At 42.8% G+C, this 19981-nt stretch overlaps 1 protein-coding gene across 4 annotated transcripts; it reads left to right on the plus strand.

Moving 5' to 3' along the window:
• Positions 1 to 5910, plus strand: Tmem100 (transmembrane protein 100). 4 transcript variants are annotated; one of them, XM_028772450.1, is made up of 3 exons: positions 1 to 377; positions 3191 to 3328; positions 4690 to 5910. In XM_028772450.1, exon 3 carries the CDS (start codon positions 4762 to 4764, stop codon positions 5164 to 5166), a length of 405 nt encoding a protein of 134 aa, XP_028628283.1. In that variant the 5' UTR covers positions 1 to 377; positions 3191 to 3328; positions 4690 to 4761; the 3' UTR covers positions 5167 to 5910. The 4 variants fall into 4 exon arrangements, with proteins under 4 accessions (XP_028628283.1, XP_028628285.1, XP_028628284.1 ...); XM_028772452.1 differs by having other exon boundaries at positions 324 to 377; positions 4642 to 5910; XM_028772451.1 differs by lacking the exon at positions 1 to 377 and adding an exon at positions 1054 to 1112.
• The last annotated feature ends 14071 nt before the right edge of the window (positions 5911 to 19981 follow it).

Genomic DNA, 19981 nt, shown 5'->3' on the forward strand with positions numbered 1-19981 from the left:
TCTGCAACTTCACACTGCAAAAGAGAGATAACAAAAAGGAGTTAGAGAAACCCTTAACAAAAGAATGCTTGCCTAAGAATTTAAAACGAGAGAAACAAAGCAGGAGAGATTTTCAATGACCTTTTAAATAACTGGATTACTATGGATTCACTCCTGTAGTTACAGTGGATGGTATGGGCACGGAACAAAACATAGAGCAAAATATAACAGCATGTAAGGAATTTCCTCTCACCAAATTGTCTCCGGTCCCTTAATGGTCTGCAAGTCTTGCTGAGTACTTTGTGTACGGTCCCTTAGCGTGATGATTTGCATCCCACTGCCGGCCTTGCTGTTGGCCGCTGCTTGCAGCTGTCTCAGTCCGCTTCTGGCTGAGAAAGGTAAGGCTCGGTTTCCTTGCTCTTTGAAAGATCCGGGAGAGATTTGAAGAATGCTAGCCGGGTTTGCCTTGGGGGGGGGGGGGAACCTTACCATTCATGCACTCCGAAGCTTTCAGAAAAGTTTTCCAAACTTGAGCCTTCCCAAGCCCTGCGCTCTAAAAAGAACCAGGGAGATTTCCTCCTTCTTCTGCACAGAGAGCTTGCAGAAAAAAAACTGGATGCATTGTGATGAAAATTTGCATGTGGGGCCAGGTGTCTTGCAAGCAATTCCCCAGGGTGCTTAACACCAGATAGGCACCCTGTGGACAGAAGACGGGACATTCAAAGGCATTTTTTGTATGCTTTACTGTGAAATTCTTTCTGAATTTCTTCTTAAGAGGTAAAGATGGTTAAAGATGCTTGTGTCCCTGATTGCCCTGGTGCTTCTACCTTTTCTGACACAATTTCTGGCTAACTCCTGAGCTTCCCATTTCTCTAAATTTACCAGTTCAAATCATGAGTCGTCTGATTTTGGAGACTGGCATCTTCATACCTAGACAGATGCCTTAACGCTGTGCTGGGACAGTGGCATGGACCGCCACACCTGAAACCATGAGAAGGCTGAAGCTTCAGTGTTAGACGTAGCAGCAAACCTGTGGCCTTCCACCCTGGGGACATAGCCTCTGCTCGGTGTCTTTCCTCACTGCTTCAGCCCTGGGCTCACCATGGGAAGGGATGCCTCTCTTCCCTCTGTAGGTTCATTTCTTTACCTTTGGCTTAGGAAGCAAGGGGAAATGGTCTTAGGTAGGATAAGGTGATGTTCAGAGCTTCCTGGTTGCTCTTGGGGATTTGTTTGATTTACAGGAAACAGCCTGCTCTAGGAATTAGGAAGGACATGCCCCAAAGGTGAGAGTTCTCAAGTAGGAAGAGGTTCTCTTTGAGGGATTCTACTTGATGTAGCCTAGATCCCAGGTCACCATCTCCTGAAACGCACTGGTTCCAAATATGCGCAATCTCAACATCCAGTGATATCACTAGTTAGACGTGAGACTCTATTTCTCTAAGACTCACATTGGAAGCTGTGAGGATGATGGCAGTCTGGGCTTCCAAGTGGCCTACAGGTGCCTCCTTATACCCAGCATGTTGGACCTCTGACTCAGGTCTCTGGGATTTCTCCGTGTGATCAATTGGAATGAAGGAACACTTGCTCTAGTTCACACTTGAGGAAAAGAACTCCTGGTCTCTCTGTGTTACCACTGGGAGGGTGAGAGGTTGCGGAGACAAGCCAGTGGCTAAGGAGAGATGGGCATTGCTCGGACAGGAAGACAAAGCTACTCTGTCATTGATGCGAATGTATAAGCTATACCAGGAATTAGTAAGACTTGCTCAGATGAAAGAAATCGTGGGATAGAAAACCTTTAGAAACAGGGACAGGCTTGCCATAGTGCTCCTGTACTGTCCCGACCCTTTCCATGACAGGATTTATGCTTTTCAAATACTTTACAGTTTCAAGTGGCTTTTCTGTAAGAAAGCATAAGCCTCTCAGGTCATTGATGACGCTGGGGCATAGCCTTGAGTTTATGACTTGAAAGAATGGTGTGCCGGGTGTGTGTTTGAATAGTTAAAATATATTGTTTCTTAAAATGGGACAAGAAACAGCAGGCTTGGCACAGGCAGGCTTATTACAGACCTACTTATTCAGACTCTATGTCTAAGAAGCTCTGTGGGTGAGCTTGCACCTATTCGTGACTGAGGTTCAGTGGGCCTGGTGGTGAAGGTCTGTGACTGTAGTGACTGAAAAAACTGAGACAGGGGGATTAAAGGTCAAGGCAGAGAGTGAACTGGGAAGGTAGCTGAATGATAGAGTACTTGCCTCATACATAGAAGTCTCTGGGCTCAATCTAGGGTAGACGAAAACATGTGGCTGGGATCTGAAGCAAGAGTTTCCTTCTTTGTGATCTTAGTCATATGCATTTACCTCTATATGTCTCCATAACTTTATTTACAAGTGAATGAGAATTAATATCAACGTGTGTCAGTCCTTAATATCATAGCAGACCCATAGTAGGTGCTTTGTCCATAGAGGCAATGTTGCTGGTGACAGAGGTGGGGACTCCAGGTCTGCCAAAGCCACTCATCCCCCAGGACAAGCAGTTAGCAATCCTGCTTAAAACAAGATAACCGGGATTTCCCAGCTTAGCCAGGGATGGAGTATTCCCCACCCTCTTCTGTAAATGAAGGAACATCAAATGAGGGGAGGGGCTATCTCACACATACGTATGTTAAAAAATCATGAGAGCTTGGAGCATTGGCTCTCTGCTGGCCTAGAGGTTGGGCTCAGCGGCTTGACAACACCACAGCTGTTCCTGCCTCCGAGGAGCAGCGTCTGTCCTCCAGTTCTGTCTGTCAGCTAGGTCTGCAGTGCTGACTCTGGGATTCTCTTATGAAAATGCCTGATGGGCAAGCCGGAGGAAGATCTAGAGTTTGGCTGGGGAAAAAATGAGTAATTCAGAGCAGCCTGCTTTAGTAAACGCTGGGAGAGAAAGAAGAGCCGATGCTGGCCCCAGTCTCTGGGGACTCTGAAGTGATGATCCGGAATTACCATGTCCCCGAGCAGAGTTGTAGCAAGCCAAAACTCTGAATCTGCTGGCAAGGAAAAGAAGAAGAAAAAAGAAAGGAAAAAGACAGGGAGGGGCATGCTGGAGGAAGAGGGAGTAAACTAAGAGGGGAGGGGAAGACAAGACTCACTTAGGAGCTGAGGTGGCAGGAGGAAGAGTTCCAGGATTCAAGCCTTGTCTACAGTTAAGTATTTTTATGTCTGCTCTGTCCCCCAGAGGCAATCCCTGGTCTGTCTATTTACCAATGCCCAGTGGGTGACAGACTCTTTCCCAGAAGTTGAACGGAGATACTCTGACTGGTCCTCCTCTCTCAAATCAAGCGGCTTCTCTCGTAATGGACTGCCTTTCTGTGAGGTATGTGTTGTTAATTTGGGGACAAATCCTTGATTTTAAGTTGTGACAATCTCAGCACTGAGGAGAGGGAGATTTTAATTTTAACTTTTTTTTTTTGGATAAAGTGTCAAATAATCCTTTCACTGACCGAGCCACTATAATTTTAGGGTATTGGTTAATGGATAATGGTTAATAAAGAATCGTTCATTATTAATTAATCATTAATGATAATTAATTGGATAATAGTTAATTTGCTGGTAACTAAAAATGACATATAAGTTACATCAGGTAGACCTCTCTAATACTCTCATTGCCTGGTGACGTTTTGGTCTGTTTTGATTTAATGCTGTGTTTATTTTCAGTCAGTGTTTAATACATTCAAAGGATTAGTACAATCAAAGGATTTGTCCCGCAAATCTGCAGTCCTTGCAACTGTGCAGCCTCTCTGGAGTGGCAGTCAGTGACTCAGTGACAGCTTTGAGCTTCACACAAAACCTTCTTCCTGGTTTCTCAAACTGGGGTTTCAACCAGATGCCTTTTGATCTTGAGTTTTGTACTAAAACCTCCAAGATCAAAACAGCTAGAAAGGGGCAAATTTTATACAGAAGAAGAAAAATGAATTGGCCAAATGTTTTTGTGTATGTGTGTGTGCGCGTGCTATATTTATGCTTATTTGTGTAAGCCTCTTCTAAAATACAGAATAACCAAAATTTCTTATTGATTTTAAATGGAAAATTTGTACATGACAGCTAGTTACTCTCCCTAACTTGCACATCTGTCTTGGAGCTGAGTAGGAGTTATGGAGGTATGGGTGGGCCTTGAGGTAGGGTGGGGTTGGAAAGGTCCCAAGCACACACTTTACGGTTGACCCTGTTTAAGGAGTCAGTTGATGGAGAAGCATGTCATTTGTGCACTTGCTGTTGGTCCTGACGTTGCTTTCCTGAGCAGTGAATGGGTGACAGCCTGGAAAGAATGCGTGTCATGCCCGGCAAAACTGGCAGAGTTCACGCTGCTGTGAGTTGTGGAACTGTTTATAGCATATTCTCCTCTTGAATGAGCCATCTTTGGATTAGGACTCAGGCTTCTCTGTGCTTAGAGAAAACACAGGCAATGCTCAAAGAAGAACGCTTTAAAGGATACCGTAGGCGATAAAGTATTGCAAGGTGCTTCCTGCTTCTTATCTCTCTCTTTTTCTGTGCTCAGCTGCTTCATCCTCTCTTTCATTCAGTGGGAAAGATCCCAACAAACCGAGAGCGTGAATAAGTGGGGCTTGTGCTCCCTGGGTGACCTGGGACAGGTCACCTGTTTCTCCACCTCTCTGCTTCTGTTTGCAGGGCTGGTGCTCCTATCTCAGCTGATGTCTCCCGCCTTGTTCTTCACAGCTTACATCCTGACCAGGCTTTCCAAATCTAGCCTGTGGAGTGAGATAAGAAACATCCCCCAGGAAAAAAAAAATGACTGAAGAACCCACAAAAGAGAACCCGGGAGCCCCAAAGTCTCCCACACCTGTGACAATGGAGAAAAGCCCCAAGAGTGAAGTTGTGGTCACCACAGTCCCCTTGGTCAGTGAGGTTCAGCTGATGGCCGCCACCGGGGGTGCAGAACTCTCGTGCTACCGCTGCATCATCCCCTTTGCCGTGGTGGTCTTCATCACTGGGATCGTGGTCACCGCTGTGGCTTACAGCTTCAACTCCCATGGTTCTATCATCTCCATCTTCGGCCTGGTCCTTCTGTCCTCCGGACTACTTTTATTAGCCTCCAGCGCCTTGTGCTGGAAGGTAAGACAAAGGAACAAGAAAGTCAGGAGACGCGAGAGTCAGACAGCTCTTGTGGTAAATCAGAGGAGCTTGTTTGCTTAAGACTGAGTAAGACCGATTGAGAAATTTCACCTGACCACCCTGCTCTAGTTTGTTGAATTCATTCATACGGAACCAGCCCGGGAGGGGATGGTCTCAACTTTGGAATGAACAACCAAAATGAACAGAGGGCATAGGGAGGACTGAAAACCAGGGATCAAGACAGTTCCCCCTTTGTAGGGAATAACTCATCTTCTTTAACGACAAACTTAATCCTAAGGGCTATTTTTAAGACCGAAGAATCAGCTTTCTTTTTATGGTAAACATTTGGGGACTGTGGGATATGTACAGCATTAAATAGCAGTTGGTTCACCTTTGGAAGTACCCAAAGGAATGATGGACAAAGAATGAGAGCCCTGGCAAGTGGTGTTCTAAAAAACGTTCCACCAAAAGCCTACATTGGCTTGGCATTACCACATATCTAAGAGATTCTGTTATATATATCTTTTTCCAATAAGTTGATTCTCTGCCCTCCCACTTTAAAAGAATTTTCACTTTCAGTAACATCACTAGAGGTACTTTATTTTGAAGAATAGACTAATATTTTTTTATATTTTAATAATGGACAATTAATTGTAGGTGATTGTAATGATATTTCAGAAGAAAACAAGTGTAGATGAGAACACAGATGACACGGCGACAGTTAAATTTATTAATAATCCAATATAGCACCTTGGATGGCTTTTATACAAAAGCTCAGTGTGCATTTCACTCAATAAATGCTCATGGCTGCTGAAACTTCTTAAATGTTTGTTTCTGCTGACCTTATTCTTTTCTTTTCTTTTTTTTTTCTTTTTTTTTTTTCTTGGTTTTTCGAGACAGGGTTTCTCTGTGTAGCCCTGGCTGTCCTGGAACTCACTTCTGTAGACCAGGCTGGCCTCGAACTTAGAAATCCTCCTGCCTTTGCCTCCCAAGTGCTGAGATTAAAGGCGTGCGCCACCACCGCCCGGCTCGACCTTATTCTTTTCATATTTATCTTATTTGAATTATGTATATCCTTGAGGGTCTGTGCAGGGATTCGCACAATGAGTGCAAGTGCCCTTGAAGTCCAGAAGAGGGCGCCTGATCTCCCGGAACTGGAGTTACAGGTAGTTGGAAGCTGCCTAGCATGGATCCTCGGAACAGAATGTGGGTCCTCTGCAAAAACCGTGCATGCTCTTAACCCCAGTGCCATCTTTCTAGCTCTTGTCTCTATTACTTTTGTCGCTATTCTGAATTGTCCACCTCCCCTCATCTCAACTGTAAAGTATCAGTTGTGTGTTTCTCAACTGGAGATGTCATTTCTTCTACTGGAAGATTGTCGTTTTCATCTCATGGTGCCGTATGTTCAGTGACATTTAATATATTCTAAAGGGTTTCTAAAAATGCCAGTAGGAAATCAGTACCTGGGATCAGAAATTTAACAGTGTTCCTTTAAATGTGCATTGTGCTTCTTGTTGATTTAATTATGAATTAGTGCAGGTTGCATACTCCATTGGTCATTATACTGCACAAATAATATAAGACTGTGGTTCAGAGCTAGCCCATAACTATTCCATATACTCCAGCAAGAATCATTCTTCAATATTATACTTTAAACCTCACTCAACCAGAGTAAGAAAACGGTAAAGCATGAAGCCTTAAAATTTGCAGAGGCTGGGGCTACCTATCCTGTTACATTTATTGGAAGAGATTCTGCTGAGGGATTAAGTCTGCCAGGAGCCATCTGACATTGGCTACTCCCCAGTCCCTGCTTGCTTGTGTAGTTGGAAATACCTTAATGTTTCTAATAACCAATCGCCAGGGAATGAATGGGGCTCATTGCAGGGCAGGTGCTGTTGTGTCTGGATATGGTCTTTTGTGTTTGTTTTTAAGTCAAAGACAGGCAAAAGTTCAACACGGCTGTATGAAGAAATTTCTCAGGGAAAGTTCAAGCTTCTCTGGGCTGCTGTAAATACATCTCATCTTTCACTCCCAATCCAATAACCCCGCCATTATGAGTCAGCCAGGCTAACTCCACCATCCTGCATTAGGGTCTTGTTTTCCTGCCTCTGTGTCTGTCCAAACTTTTCTCTCCCTTATAATGATAATACCATTCTTCTCACTCTCCTCTGCATCCCAAGCTACCCAAATCTTGCTTCTCATCAGCCCTCTGGCTCCACAGCTACCTCTTCCTGGAAGCCTGTCTTCTATGTGAACACAACTGTGCTTTCCCCAGCCAGTGGTTCTTACTGTTTATGACAATTTCAGTTTCTTATTACATGAGTGATATAAATATGTTTATTTTTTCCCTTCCAAACCTTCTTAGACATATCTATACTGTATGCTATACCTATTGTGCTGGCTAGTGCATTATCTTGAACAAGGAAGAAAACAAATACTCAAATGAGGTGTTAAATAAACTCAAGAATGAAGAGTGAGTGGTTTATCCAGAATTACAGTCGATTTTTATATCTTGGAAGAAAACATTTTTATTTTTAACTTCCCCAGGAATAGGTTACTCAGCATTCCCCAGCTCCATGGCAAAGGCAGGCTAGGGCTAAGAAATGGTCCTCTCTGTTCTTCAGCTAAGTGCCCACCCAGCTCTTCAAAGTGATTGAAAAGCAAACACATCAATTATTTCTGTCCACCAGGGGGCCTCATGTTGCTACCTGAGTCCCGAAGAAATCCTATGGGAGGAATTAACTACTTGCCTAATGGGATAGAATCTGCAGATAGCAATATGGTTCCTAGCTGAAAGGAAAAGAGAAGATGTCTCAGGTGCCTTCTTTCCATCCACTTCCCCACTTTTTTTAAAAAAAAAAAAAATGGAGATTTCCTAATATGGGAAGACTTTGGGGATTCACCAGGCCTCATAAAGGGTATGCATCCCTGTAAAGCTGTAAGCCACTGAGGTAGTCCTAACTTACTGCAAATCGCAACTCAAACAAGGAAACTAGACAACACTTGAATTACAATCACGATTGCAGCATGCCATGCTCCAGTAGAATCTATCTTTACAAGTGGTTCTATTATAGGCAGGCTAGCATGTGCTAAATGTACCCTCATACATTATGCAAGCTGCAATGTAAATATGTATACATGCAGGGTCTTTCTCTGGAGCCCAGGCTGGCCTCAAATGTGTGGCAGTCCTCTTGTCTCAGCCTCCTGGGTGCTGGAATTAGAGGAAGGAGGGGAAGAGAAGGATGAGGAGAAGCAGAAGGCAAAGATATATATATATATATATATATATATATATTTATATATATATATATATATATATATATGAGAGAGAGAGAGAGAGGAAAGATAGAGAGGAGAGAGGAGGGGGAGAGAGGGAGAGAAGAAAGAGGGAGGAGAGAGAGGAAGAGAGGAGAGAAGGTAGAGAGGAGGAGAAGGGAGAGAGAGGAGAGGGAGAGAGAGAAAAGAGAGGGATAAGAGAGGGAAAACAGAGGGAAGAGAGGAGAGGGGAGAGAAGAAAGAGGGGAGAGGAAAGAAAGGAGAAAGAGGGAGAGACAGGGAGAAAAGGGGAGAGAGAAGGAGGAGAGAGAGAAGATGGTCTTGAGAAATTAAGTTTCATGTTCAGAATAAGGTTAGTTTATAAAGAAATATTTTTCTTTTCTACCCTATAAAGCATTATGAGGGCTGCAGAGATCACTCAGTGGTTGACAGCGCTTGCAGAGGAGCAGACTACTGTTTACATGAAAGCATACACATACCTCTCCTTTCTCTCTTTCTCTCTCTCTCTCTCTCTCTCTCTCTCTCTCTCTCACACACACACACACACACTAAAACTTAAATACATCTTAAAAACAATGTACTATAAAGTTTCAAAACTGCTACTTGTGATGTCTAATATATTGACTGCAGCTTCCCTCTCTGGGGGTCTCCAACTGTAGTAAAGCATCAAGCAGCCACCTGTTTGGATTAAATGTCTTCAACTGGTCACTTTGTTTAACCTCGACACAACCCACAGACTTTCTAGTCCCAACATAATCTGGAGAAAGTATCTGCCCCAAAGATGAATAAGCTTACACACACAAGGCATGCAGGGAGGAGGAGAAGGGATGTTGGGAGAATAAATCAATGAATAGATCAGCAGAGAGAAACATTTTCCTCAGTGTTCCTCTCCTACGGACCTGTCTGTCATTCAATTTACTTTTATCCTTATCACTCTGCAGACAAGAAGACTGAGGTAGAAATCTGCAGAGCACCAATAGGTGTATATTTTCATCCTTGTTTTGAATTCCAAGGGCCTGAATCCCAATTTTATGGCATACATGAGGAGATATCATCACTCCTGACTTGCTCTGTGTTAACAGGATCCAGGAACCGCTGCTATTAGTCAATAGGCTGTACCTCACCATACTATGAAGCTAGGACTCCACTCGGCTTCACAGGCTTCTTTAACCAGGGATTCACAGCGAAGGAGGCCTAACACTGGGATGAATGAGTTCAGGGCATGTGGTGGATTGAATAGCAATGGCTCCCATAAAATAATGTTAGGAGGTGTGGCCTTGTTGGAGTGGGTGTGGCCTTGTTGGAAAAAATGTGTCACTGTTGGGGGTGGTGGGCTTTGAGGTCTCAGAAGCTCTTGTCAGTTCTCTTCCTGCTGCCTGTGGATTCAGTTGTAGAACTCTAAGCTCCTCTCCAGCACCATGTCTGCCTGCATGCCACCATACTACCCACCATGATGATAATGAACTAAACTTCTGAAACTATAAGCCAACCCCATTGGAATGTTTTCCTTTATAAGAGTTAACTTGCTTATAGTTGCCTTGGTTATACAAAACCCCAAGACAGGGTACACAACATTGCAGGTAATCTGGTGTCTCTTTCCTTTTGAGATATTGTAATAAAAATGCCATAGATTTTAGGGGTTATAAATGCAGAAATGTATTTGTCATAGTTTTAGAGCCTCTAAAATCTGGGCACAGGGAATGATAGAGCTTCTGTCTGATAAAAGCATTCTTTCTTAAGTTCCTAGCAGGTCTCTCACCATGCATCCTCAGAGGAGCTACCTGAAGAAATTCTACAGGGCCACAATCTCATCCAAGAGAATTAATCCCCAGGAGCCCATCTTCTTCCAAAGATCCACACCTCCAAACACTAACACACTGGGCATTTGCTTCTCACATGTAAATTTGGGGAGTACACAAAACTCATATATAGCTCCTGGCTTCATTATTCTCTATAGCCAAAATAATTCCCCAAATGTGCCTTTAAGACAGGAAGGTATCTTAAGCCAGTGTCCTATTGCTGTGATGAAACACCATGACAAAGGCAACTCTTACGAAAGAAAGTATTTAATTGGGGCTTGCTTACAGTTTCAAAGGTTTAGTTCTTTATCGTTTGTGGGAAGCATGGCAGCATGCAGTCAATTGCTGAAGAAATAGCTGAGACTACTATATCTGAATCTACCAGCAGAAGGAGGAAAGAGACTCTGGCCTTGCAACAGGCTCTTTGAAAACTCAAAGCCCACCGCCTAGTGACACACTTCCTCCAACAAGGCCAGACTTTTTAATCCTTTCAAATAGTGCCACTCCCTGCTGATCAAGTACTTAAATTTATGAATCTGTGGAGGAGAGGGCACATTCTCCTTCAAATGACCACAGGAGGCTATTAAAGTATCCTTACAGCCATTTAATATTTTTTATTAAATTATTATAGATAGGTAGAAAGGTGTGCTCAGTGAATTCCCACCAACCAATCCTGTGGAACTGTGCTATGGGTAGAATGTGAAATGTCCCTCACAGCTCACTCTGACCCCATCTTGCAGCAGTATTGTGAGACGTTATGAAACTTGTGGGACACAATGCCTAGCTGGCAGATGTCAATCTCAATGGAATAAGCTGTGGGGGTTATAACCCAGCTCTGTTCCTGGCCTACGCTTTGCTTCTTGATCCACCAAGATAGGAGGACCACCTGTCTCATGATCCACTGCCAAGAACTCTGATACACCTCCCTGCTATGTTGAGCTAAAACTGAGAGTCAAAATCAATCCTTCCTCTCTTAAGTTGCTTCTGCCACATGCTTGATCACAATGATGAGAAAACTAATATACACTAATATGAAGACAAAGAAATATTGTTTAAATGTTGCCAGCTCTGTAAGTTCCCTTGGGTCCATTTCCAGGGACTATGTCTCCAGAAAAAAAAAACACACACACACACACACACAAAACATTATTCTGAGCTCTAATAGAGCAACACTACCCACTTATTTGTTTTAAAAATAATTTCATTTTATGTGTACACAGTGGGACTTGAGTATTTGTATATGTAACACGTGCATGCAGGAACCCATAGAGAGCACAAGAATCATTGGATCCCCTGGAACTGGAGTTCTAGATGTTTTTTGGCTGCTATGTGGGTGCTAGGAACCAAACCTGGATCCTCTGCAAGGTCAGCCAGTGCTTTTGGTTGCTGAGCCATCTCGCCAGCCTCTGTTGGTTAGTTATCATTTTCTTTTAAAAACTGAATAAATGGAATAATTAATGTACCTTTGTGACTAGTCTTTTTCTATTAATGTAATTGTGAGATATGCTACATACACAGTGTTATACATAGTTATATATGGGCCATGCCTACTTCTGTATAGAATTATATCAGCCAAAGACACTATCATTCATTGGTCCTCTGTGTTATGGATAGATATTGAAGGAGTTTCTAGTTTCTATTCACTAGGGATAGAGTCTTTGGTAGCTAGTCTCCAATATGGTCCAGTGATCCCTGAATTTAGTAATCACATGCTTATGTGATTCTCCACCCATACTGTTTCCAGGACAGGCCTGTTGTGGCAAATGAAATGTGGCTGAAATGATATGTCACTTCCAGGATAAGCCCATAAATACCCTGAGGCTTTTCCTCAGGTGTCTGCATCTTTTGCTTGCACTCTCACGCCCTCTCAGCTTGCTTTGAGGGAAGCCATAGAAATACCCAGGAACCAAGAGAGGCCATGCGTGGAAGAACTGAAATCTGTTTCATTTCTAGCATCATTTCCAATGCTGTGATTAAATACCCTTACAAAAAGGAACTTAAGGGGTAAAGGGGGGGTTATTTAGCTTATAGTTATGGGTCACCATTCATCATGTCAGATAAGTCATGTTAAGAACTCAAGCAGCTAGTCACAGCCAAGAGCAAGGGGTGTCTATGCTCATCCTTCTTTGCTTGCTTTCATCTTCTTTCTTCCTTCTTATACTCAGGCTTTCTGCTTAGCGAATGGAAGACTCGTCCCTCAATGGATGAGCCTTCCTACCAATCAATATCATTATCCACAGACATCCCCATAGATCAACCTGACCTAGATAGTTTCTCATTAAAGCTCTCCACCAGGCATTCTTTGCTATCTTCAGTTGACAGATAAAACCAGCCAGCATAGTCTTTGACCAGCAACTAAAGTTGAGTGAGCTTAGGAGTAGATTTTCCACCTATAAAGCCTTCTAATAACTGTATTCCTATCAGCGGCTCAACTAAAATCTCATTAGAGAACCTACTAGACAGAATTACTTATTTAGGACTGCATTGTGACTATCATGGGACATAGGCAGTTCTTCTGTTCTTGTCTTCTTCCTACATAAAAAAAGTAATAAGCATCACATTGCAAGAAGGAATGTGTACTGACAAACAACATAGCCCCTGTGCCCTGTACTCACTCCTCCCAAGGAAGAGAATGGCCTTGCTTCCAGCTAAGTCACTCACTCCTAGAAACAAAGCAATGATAAATAATAATTATTATTATTTTTAAAATTTCTATCTTTGGAGGTAATTTTCTAAGCACAAATGGAAGTAGGGTACCATTTTGAGATTTCCTCTGCATGACTTTTGAGGTACATGGGCACGTATTTCTGTATATATACCTACAAATGGATTCCTGGATCCAAGGGTGGGTATGTGTTCAGTTTCAACACCAGATGTGTTTCACTGTACAGATGCTGGAAAATTGTTGCATCAGCTGACCCTCCCGTCAACACCATGAGAGTGGATGCAAAGCAGATGTGATGCTGATGTACTATCAGTATTAGATGATACATTAGGGGATAGAGGTTTTCTCTGGAAACCAAACAAACTGACTATAGCCTGAGAGCTGAATTCGTGATCCTAACAGCTGCCTGTGGTGGGTCTTGCACTGACACCCCAAACTCCATGAATTTCCATGGAGCTTCTCATTTGGCCTCGACAACACCCCAGTGAAGTAGATTCCACTGTTCTTTCATTTTGTAGACCTGGAGACAGAGACACTGATTAAACCTTTGGGCACTGAGTTCACATCTAGGCATTCACTCATTATTGATCCATTTGTCCAAGGTCAGATGATATGATCAACATCCCAAACATATCTAGGTATTATAAATTCAAATGGGTACAACCTGTGCATTGCAATTGCTCTATAGGGAGGCTGGCTAAGACACATCAAGCGTAAATCTTCTGTAAAAACAGGAAAACCCTATACAGTCAATTTCTCAATCTGAATATTAACCATCTCTGTTTGGATTCCAGGACTTTGGGGATCAAGACAGAATGAGAACCAAGAGCCTATGGTTATTTGAATTAAATACCTAGATGAGTCTTAATTTTAGAAGTAATGGGAATGCAAGCCACTTCCTTATTTATTTCTCCATCCTTTTCCAAAATCATTAAGGCCCATGACCTTATATGTATTTTGACATTATTGCTTTAGTTGTGGTCCAATACTGGTACATTAATGTATCAGTAGTCACTGAGGGTAATCCCTATGTAAATACAGAGGAGGCAGCCACCATCTAGATATACCCTTTTGCCTAGGAATCCTAAAAATTAGCAGGCTCCAGGACCACTGGTGCACATGGAGTTAAGAAAACCATCGCGTTGTTTTGACCTGGAATGGATCATTCTGTAATCTGTCACTCATTCCTCTTGGCTTCTCAGCCATTTGCATTGGAGATGGCCAGCTATATTGAAAAGAAAGAGAATCCTGTGTCAGCTCACCTCAGTTTCTTTTTTTTGTTTGTTTGTTTTTGCTTTTGTTTTTCGAGACAGGGTTTCTCTGTATAGCCCTGGCTGTCCTGGAACTCACTCTGTAGACCAGGCTGGCCTCGAACTCAGAAATCCGCCTGCCTCTGCCTCCCAAGTGCTGGGATTAAAGGCGTTCGCCACCACTGCTCAGCATCACCTCAGCTTCCTATCCAGGAAATCACGCAGATGACCGCTCATGTTTAAAGTGCCAGTGCAGAATAGATTGCTTCTTGTTTTACCTGCTGCAAATCCTCAGTGTGGACTCAGACACTGACATCCCTAAATAAGCTGGGATCATATTGCTGTAAGAACTGAGAAGGAAAAAGTGTAGGGCAAACAGACAGACAGACAGACAAAAAACTAAAAAAATGAAAAGAAAAGAAAAAAACACAAACAACTGTAAGTTTGGAGAAGGTGTGTGGATGTAGTCTGCAGCAATTCAAGTATCTGGCCCATGTACAGAGCACGCTGTCTTGCACAGTAGCAAGGCCAGAGGGAGAGGATACATTGGGAGGCAGGGTTTGTATTGCTACACTCCTCTGCAACCAGGCTCTATAATAGCAGGGTTTGCATCAGCGAGGGCTAAGCACACATTTTAGCACTTCCACGGTTCTAACTTAATCTCAGCAGGAAGCTTTTCTGCTCCTGGGAGAACAAGTTGCGTCACTAGAGACATCTGACTCTGGGATCTAGTGTCAATCACTTTGCCTAAGGTCACTACAAATGCTAGGGTGTCTCCTTACAATATAAAGGCTTTGCCCAACAGACAATTAAGAGGAAACACACAGCACCGTAAATAATCGAGAAGGCGGATTAAAGAAATACCTTTTCCTGAGCAACGAATGAGAGGAATGTGAGACAATTCTAAAGCCAAATGTTTTGACCAGCCTTCCCTCACTACCCACAGAGCTACCTAGCCCATGGCTCTTTTGGTTTAGCTTGCCTTTCCCAGTTATTCAAATGTAGGTACAAGAAGTTTCTCATCCATGGAATGAGACAAGGTTTGGAAAAGAGATGACATTCCATGAGTAGCTTCCAAGGGTTTAGCATGGTGCAAAATAGCTCCCCTCTGAGCAGAACTGTATTTAGGACTTGATTTGTTCATGACAAGCCGTGGGTCTAGTGGTAAGGCCACCAGCACAGCAGATGTAAGAAAACCTCTTAGACAGCCTGCAAGTGCTAAAACACCTGTAACCGACAATCACAAGTCTTACCTTTTCCTCCAGAGTCATAAACTGGGGTTTTGAGCCTGTCTTCTTACTTGAGAATAACAACAACAAACTGGAAGTCTCCAGAATGAGGACTAAATATGTTACTTTACTATGTCATTCACTGGAGTCCAAGAGGCTTACTGATGATGTCCCTGGCCAAGTGTTTACCAGCAGAAAGTTCTGGATCCCCTCAGTCAGTTGTTGCTTCCAAATAGATATGTTTCCAGTTTGGGCATGGGGGCAGGGTGGGATGTCAGTGGGGGATAGGGAAGGAATGCCAAAGTGGAAAGATAAAGAAATGGATGAACACACATTTTCATAGATGAGCTACCAACCTGGCTTCTATTTGGAGCACAGTGGTGATATCTGAAGCAGTCGGTGAAAATAAACCACTTGAACTTGGAACCGCGGTTACGATGGCATATTTTTAAATGGTTACGAAAGGAGTCTGAGCATCCAGTAGGTTAGTGGCCAAGATTCTTGGGCTGTTCCCTGGATGGCACTTGAGATCCACCAGACAGGTAGACAACACCTGTCTCACCAAGCTAGGTCAAGAAAAGACAAGGGCAGGCATTGGCCATAAAGAAGACAGGAAGGACTCAGGAGCCTCTCAGGGGATTACCATACTCTTAAAGAGAAAAATTAACGTCACCACAAACATTTGAAGGCAGACTTTCAGAAGAAAAAATAGATTTTTTTTTACAAATATGAAAAATTAAGGAAACTTTCCAAACATAAACTGAAACAGGAGAACACAGTCTCATAAAGTCCATGGGACTTACCCCTAACTGCACAGCAGAGTTCATGACCATTCCTGGTGTGACTTCACCCTACCCCTAACTCCCACTCACCACTAGAATATTTGGTGTAAATCCCAGAGAGCCTGAAATGGATGATTTAAAGGCAAACTTTTATGAGATTTATGACTTGGTCAGGGGTTAGAGAAATTAGAAACTTCATGGAGAAGCCCAACAGAGTCAGTCACTTATATAAACAATTTATAAAATGTTTAAAACACACGTCGCCTGGAGGTCTCCATACTATCCAAAAACCAGCTTCTTTCTGGGTTTGTAAAAATGTTTTTGGTGGTGCTGTCTGATGGCTAGGCAGCGAGTTGTTTGCAGGCAAATAGGAGAGCTGTCATTTTGCAAGAGAAGGAGTCACTGAGGAACAAGAGTGGGGTAGGGACAGAGTAGTGGAGAAGTGTGCTGAGCCCAGGAAAAGGTGCAAAAGGCCGTGTGAGATTACAGGGGGGACCCGGAGCGCAGAGATCAGAGGGCCACTGCGTTGTCTGCAGCCAAGGCTGTTCTTTGATCTTCATCCTTCAGACCATATTATTAATCTCCCCAGAGGGCTGCCCTTTCCCTCCTCACACACCCAATCCAATCTGGAATCACACAGGGCAAGAAAGGTTGTGAGTGACTGTGCAAACAAACATAACCACTTCCTAGGCATTTCACCCAACTCTGTGCAAAGCAAAGATGTGTAAAACACGGTGGCCACTCATTTCCAACCAGTTCAGTTTGTGCAAAAAGAGACTTAGCAAGGGCGTCGATGACGATGTGTGCTCAAGAAGTTGTGGCTTTAATTAGGCAAGAGTGAATCACATTACCCCTTAGCATCATCTAACTTCCTCTAGTGCCTTTAAGTATATTTTGACAGAGGCAAACTAAATTGTGTCTGCTTCAGATGGCACACATTCAATCAGACACCTTAAGCCAGTGCTACATGCAAAGTAAGTGTTTATTGGATTCAAAAAGCAACATAACAGGACTCTTAAACCAAGTACACAGATGGTTATATGGTTATAATGCTACAGTTAAAGTACTATAATGCTACAAGCAAACAGATATCTCAAATGGTATGTGCATAACGGCCTGGGTTTCTGTTCCCAGCACCTAACCAAAAAGCTAGGCTGAGCTCGAAGCGTGGAAGTAGATGGGTTCCCCGAAGCTTTTTGGCCAGCCAGGCTAGCTGAGTCATTAGACTTCAGGTTCAAGGAGGAACTCCAAGAAAGATGAAGAGCATTGGGGAAATACACTTGTAGTCAACCTCAACCTGTACATGCAAGCACATAAGTACAGTAAGAAGTATGTGTAACACACACACACACACACACACACACACCACAATGGAAACAAATATGAGAGTATTACCAATACTCTCAGTAGAATGTTATCAAGTTTCTTTGAATGTGAAATGGGGAATAACTCCTGAAAGACTTCCTGGAAAAGGTGTGGAATAGGATTCTTGAAGCTGAGACAATGCTTCAGTTGGTACAGTTTAGGTGGAGAGTAAGAGTTTCTTCATGGGGACACTGTTGTACCATTGGGAAAATGCACATACACAGAATTAAAAGCCAAATTGATTGCATCAAGGGAAATAAGTGTATGTGAGGGGCATGTTTAAATCCTCAAAGTCTAGAACAAGATAACCAGGGTTCTACTTCTAGCCCTGAGCTGAGCGACCTTGTAGAAGTCTTGGGACATTAAACCTCAAGGTCTTTGTAAAAATCAAAATATAAACAGGGGTCATCTGGCTAGTCCATATATTAGCCATGGTACATAATGAGGTCTCTTTGGACTGTGTAGGAAAGGTAAGGACATTGCACATCATAATGTTCAGTGTTGGTGGGGGTGGGACTTGGGGGTTAGGGGTAGGGTAGAGTCATATCATCCACCTTCCTGAGATGAGCTGACTCCAGGCAGATCTGAAGCTCACAACCTCTCATATTAAGCAAAAGATTCATCTGGAAGACTCCTTTTCCTGGTGTTGGCAGTACTACAGAGTTATTCGTATATACAGATCATGGTTGTTATCCAAAGGACACTCCTGGAGAAATGGCTTTTAGCTGGGATTTCCATGGAGGATCTCCTGCAGACAAACAGCTAGGATGGTTGCCCCTATTTTATGTAGTTGCAGTAGGACCTTCCTTCCTATTTCCAGTCTGTGTGCTTCATGAGGCAGTGAGCCCTGCCTTCCACACCTCAGTTCCCAAACCAAAGGATTCATGCCATTTGAAAAGGCCTTCAGTAAAAGGGTATATGTAGTTTGTGCCCTCTGATGCCACCTGACAGCACTTTTGTCAGACTGACACCTTTTGACTCCCTTCCCTTTCCAGTTATATAACATTGCTTCCTACTGGAAGGGGTGGAGTAAGAACTGATACCAACTTAAAGTCTCCCTTCCTGAAAGGCCTGGCAGGATCTCTCCTGCCTTTGTGATTAGATAGGAAGTATTCACAAAGATGGTTATGTGATCACGGGAATGAACCTTGGTTCAAGAGGTGAGTGTTAAAGAACTCTTCCAAAGTCTAAATCATGAAAAAATGCTGGCTACTGCTCACAGGATGGTTGTCATATTCAGATGCTGTTAAGATTTGAGAGAATTATTTCTAAACAATCAGTAGATGATTATCATGAACACTTCAACTGTTAATGATGCAGTGAGTTCTTCTATTTTAATTTACTCCATTCAGATAGTTTGTGCTCTTTAATTTTATCAAATTTCTCTTTAGGGGACATCCAGTTTTGAAATTCCCAAGATACTTGTTAAAAACTGGAGAAGAGTTATATCGTGACTTCATGGTGTTAAGATTTCAAACACACAAAACCTGGTGTTCTGGTTAGTTTTTTGTCCTCAACTTGACACAACCTAGAGTCAACTGGGACCCTCAATTTAATGATTGCCTCTATCAGAATGGCTTATGACCATGTGCACAGGAGCACTGCCTTGACTAATAATTGGCATGGGAGGGCCCAGCACACGGGGAGCAGCACCACCCGTAGGCTCTGGGCTAGCTGAGCATAAGCCAAAGAGCTAACCAGTGAGCAAAAACATACTTCTATGGCTTCTGCTTCAGTTTCTGTCCTGACTTCCCTCAGGGATACTGTGATCTAGCGGTGTGAGCTGAAATAAACTCTTCCCTCTCCTGATTTGACTTTAATCTCGATGTTTGCCACAGCAACAGAAAAGGTCACAAGGATACTCAGGAATCTGAATTTCAAATTCTTCCCATTTGGATAATTTCTACCATATTAAATTTCTAAAATAGAATGAATTTCCACACTCCTATTATTCATCTTTGATAATTCAATCTATGGGCAATCTAATTTGATCCCTATCCTCAGTTCTGAGGGTTTTTTTATGGCTCCAATTTTTATGGTTCAAACTTCCCAGGTTCCTTGACAATTTTTGTTACATTATCAACTTTTTGACTGATACATAACAATTTCACGGATTTGTGGGGAACTCTGTACTGCTTAAATGCATGTGCTCATTTTGCAGTGTACAAATTCAAAATAATCATATTCAGATATTCCAGCATGCATTGCTTCTTTACAGCAAATGCATCCTGCATTCCTTCTCCCAGAATTATCGTCATACACAATACTGAATGATTATCATGAAAAATAATTTTTAGCCAAAGACAAAATAAATCTTCCACACAGCCAATAAATCTTTTGTCTGGGCTATTTGTCCTGCATATATTTCCTGGATTCCTAGTTTTGCTGGTTATACCTCTGTGGTAACATTTAAGGGCTGGAGAGATGGCTCAGTGGTTATGACTGCTGGTTGCTCTTCCAGGTTAACTGGAGTACAGTTGCCAGTGCACCGTGTCAGGCATCCCACAATCACCTACAACTTTGACTTCAG

The sequence above is a fragment of the Grammomys surdaster genome, unplaced genomic scaffold, assembly GCF_004785775.1.
Source record: "Grammomys surdaster isolate TR1022 unplaced genomic scaffold, NIH_TR_1.0 213, whole genome shotgun sequence".
Taxonomy (NCBI): domain Eukaryota; kingdom Metazoa; phylum Chordata; class Mammalia; order Rodentia; family Muridae; genus Grammomys; species Grammomys surdaster.

Bases quoted from the DNA above. Each gene is read 5' to 3' on its own strand.
- Tmem100 (XM_028772450.1), top strand. From the start codon at position 4,762: ATGACTGAAGAACCCACAAAAGAGAACCCGGGAGCCCCAAAGTCTCCC.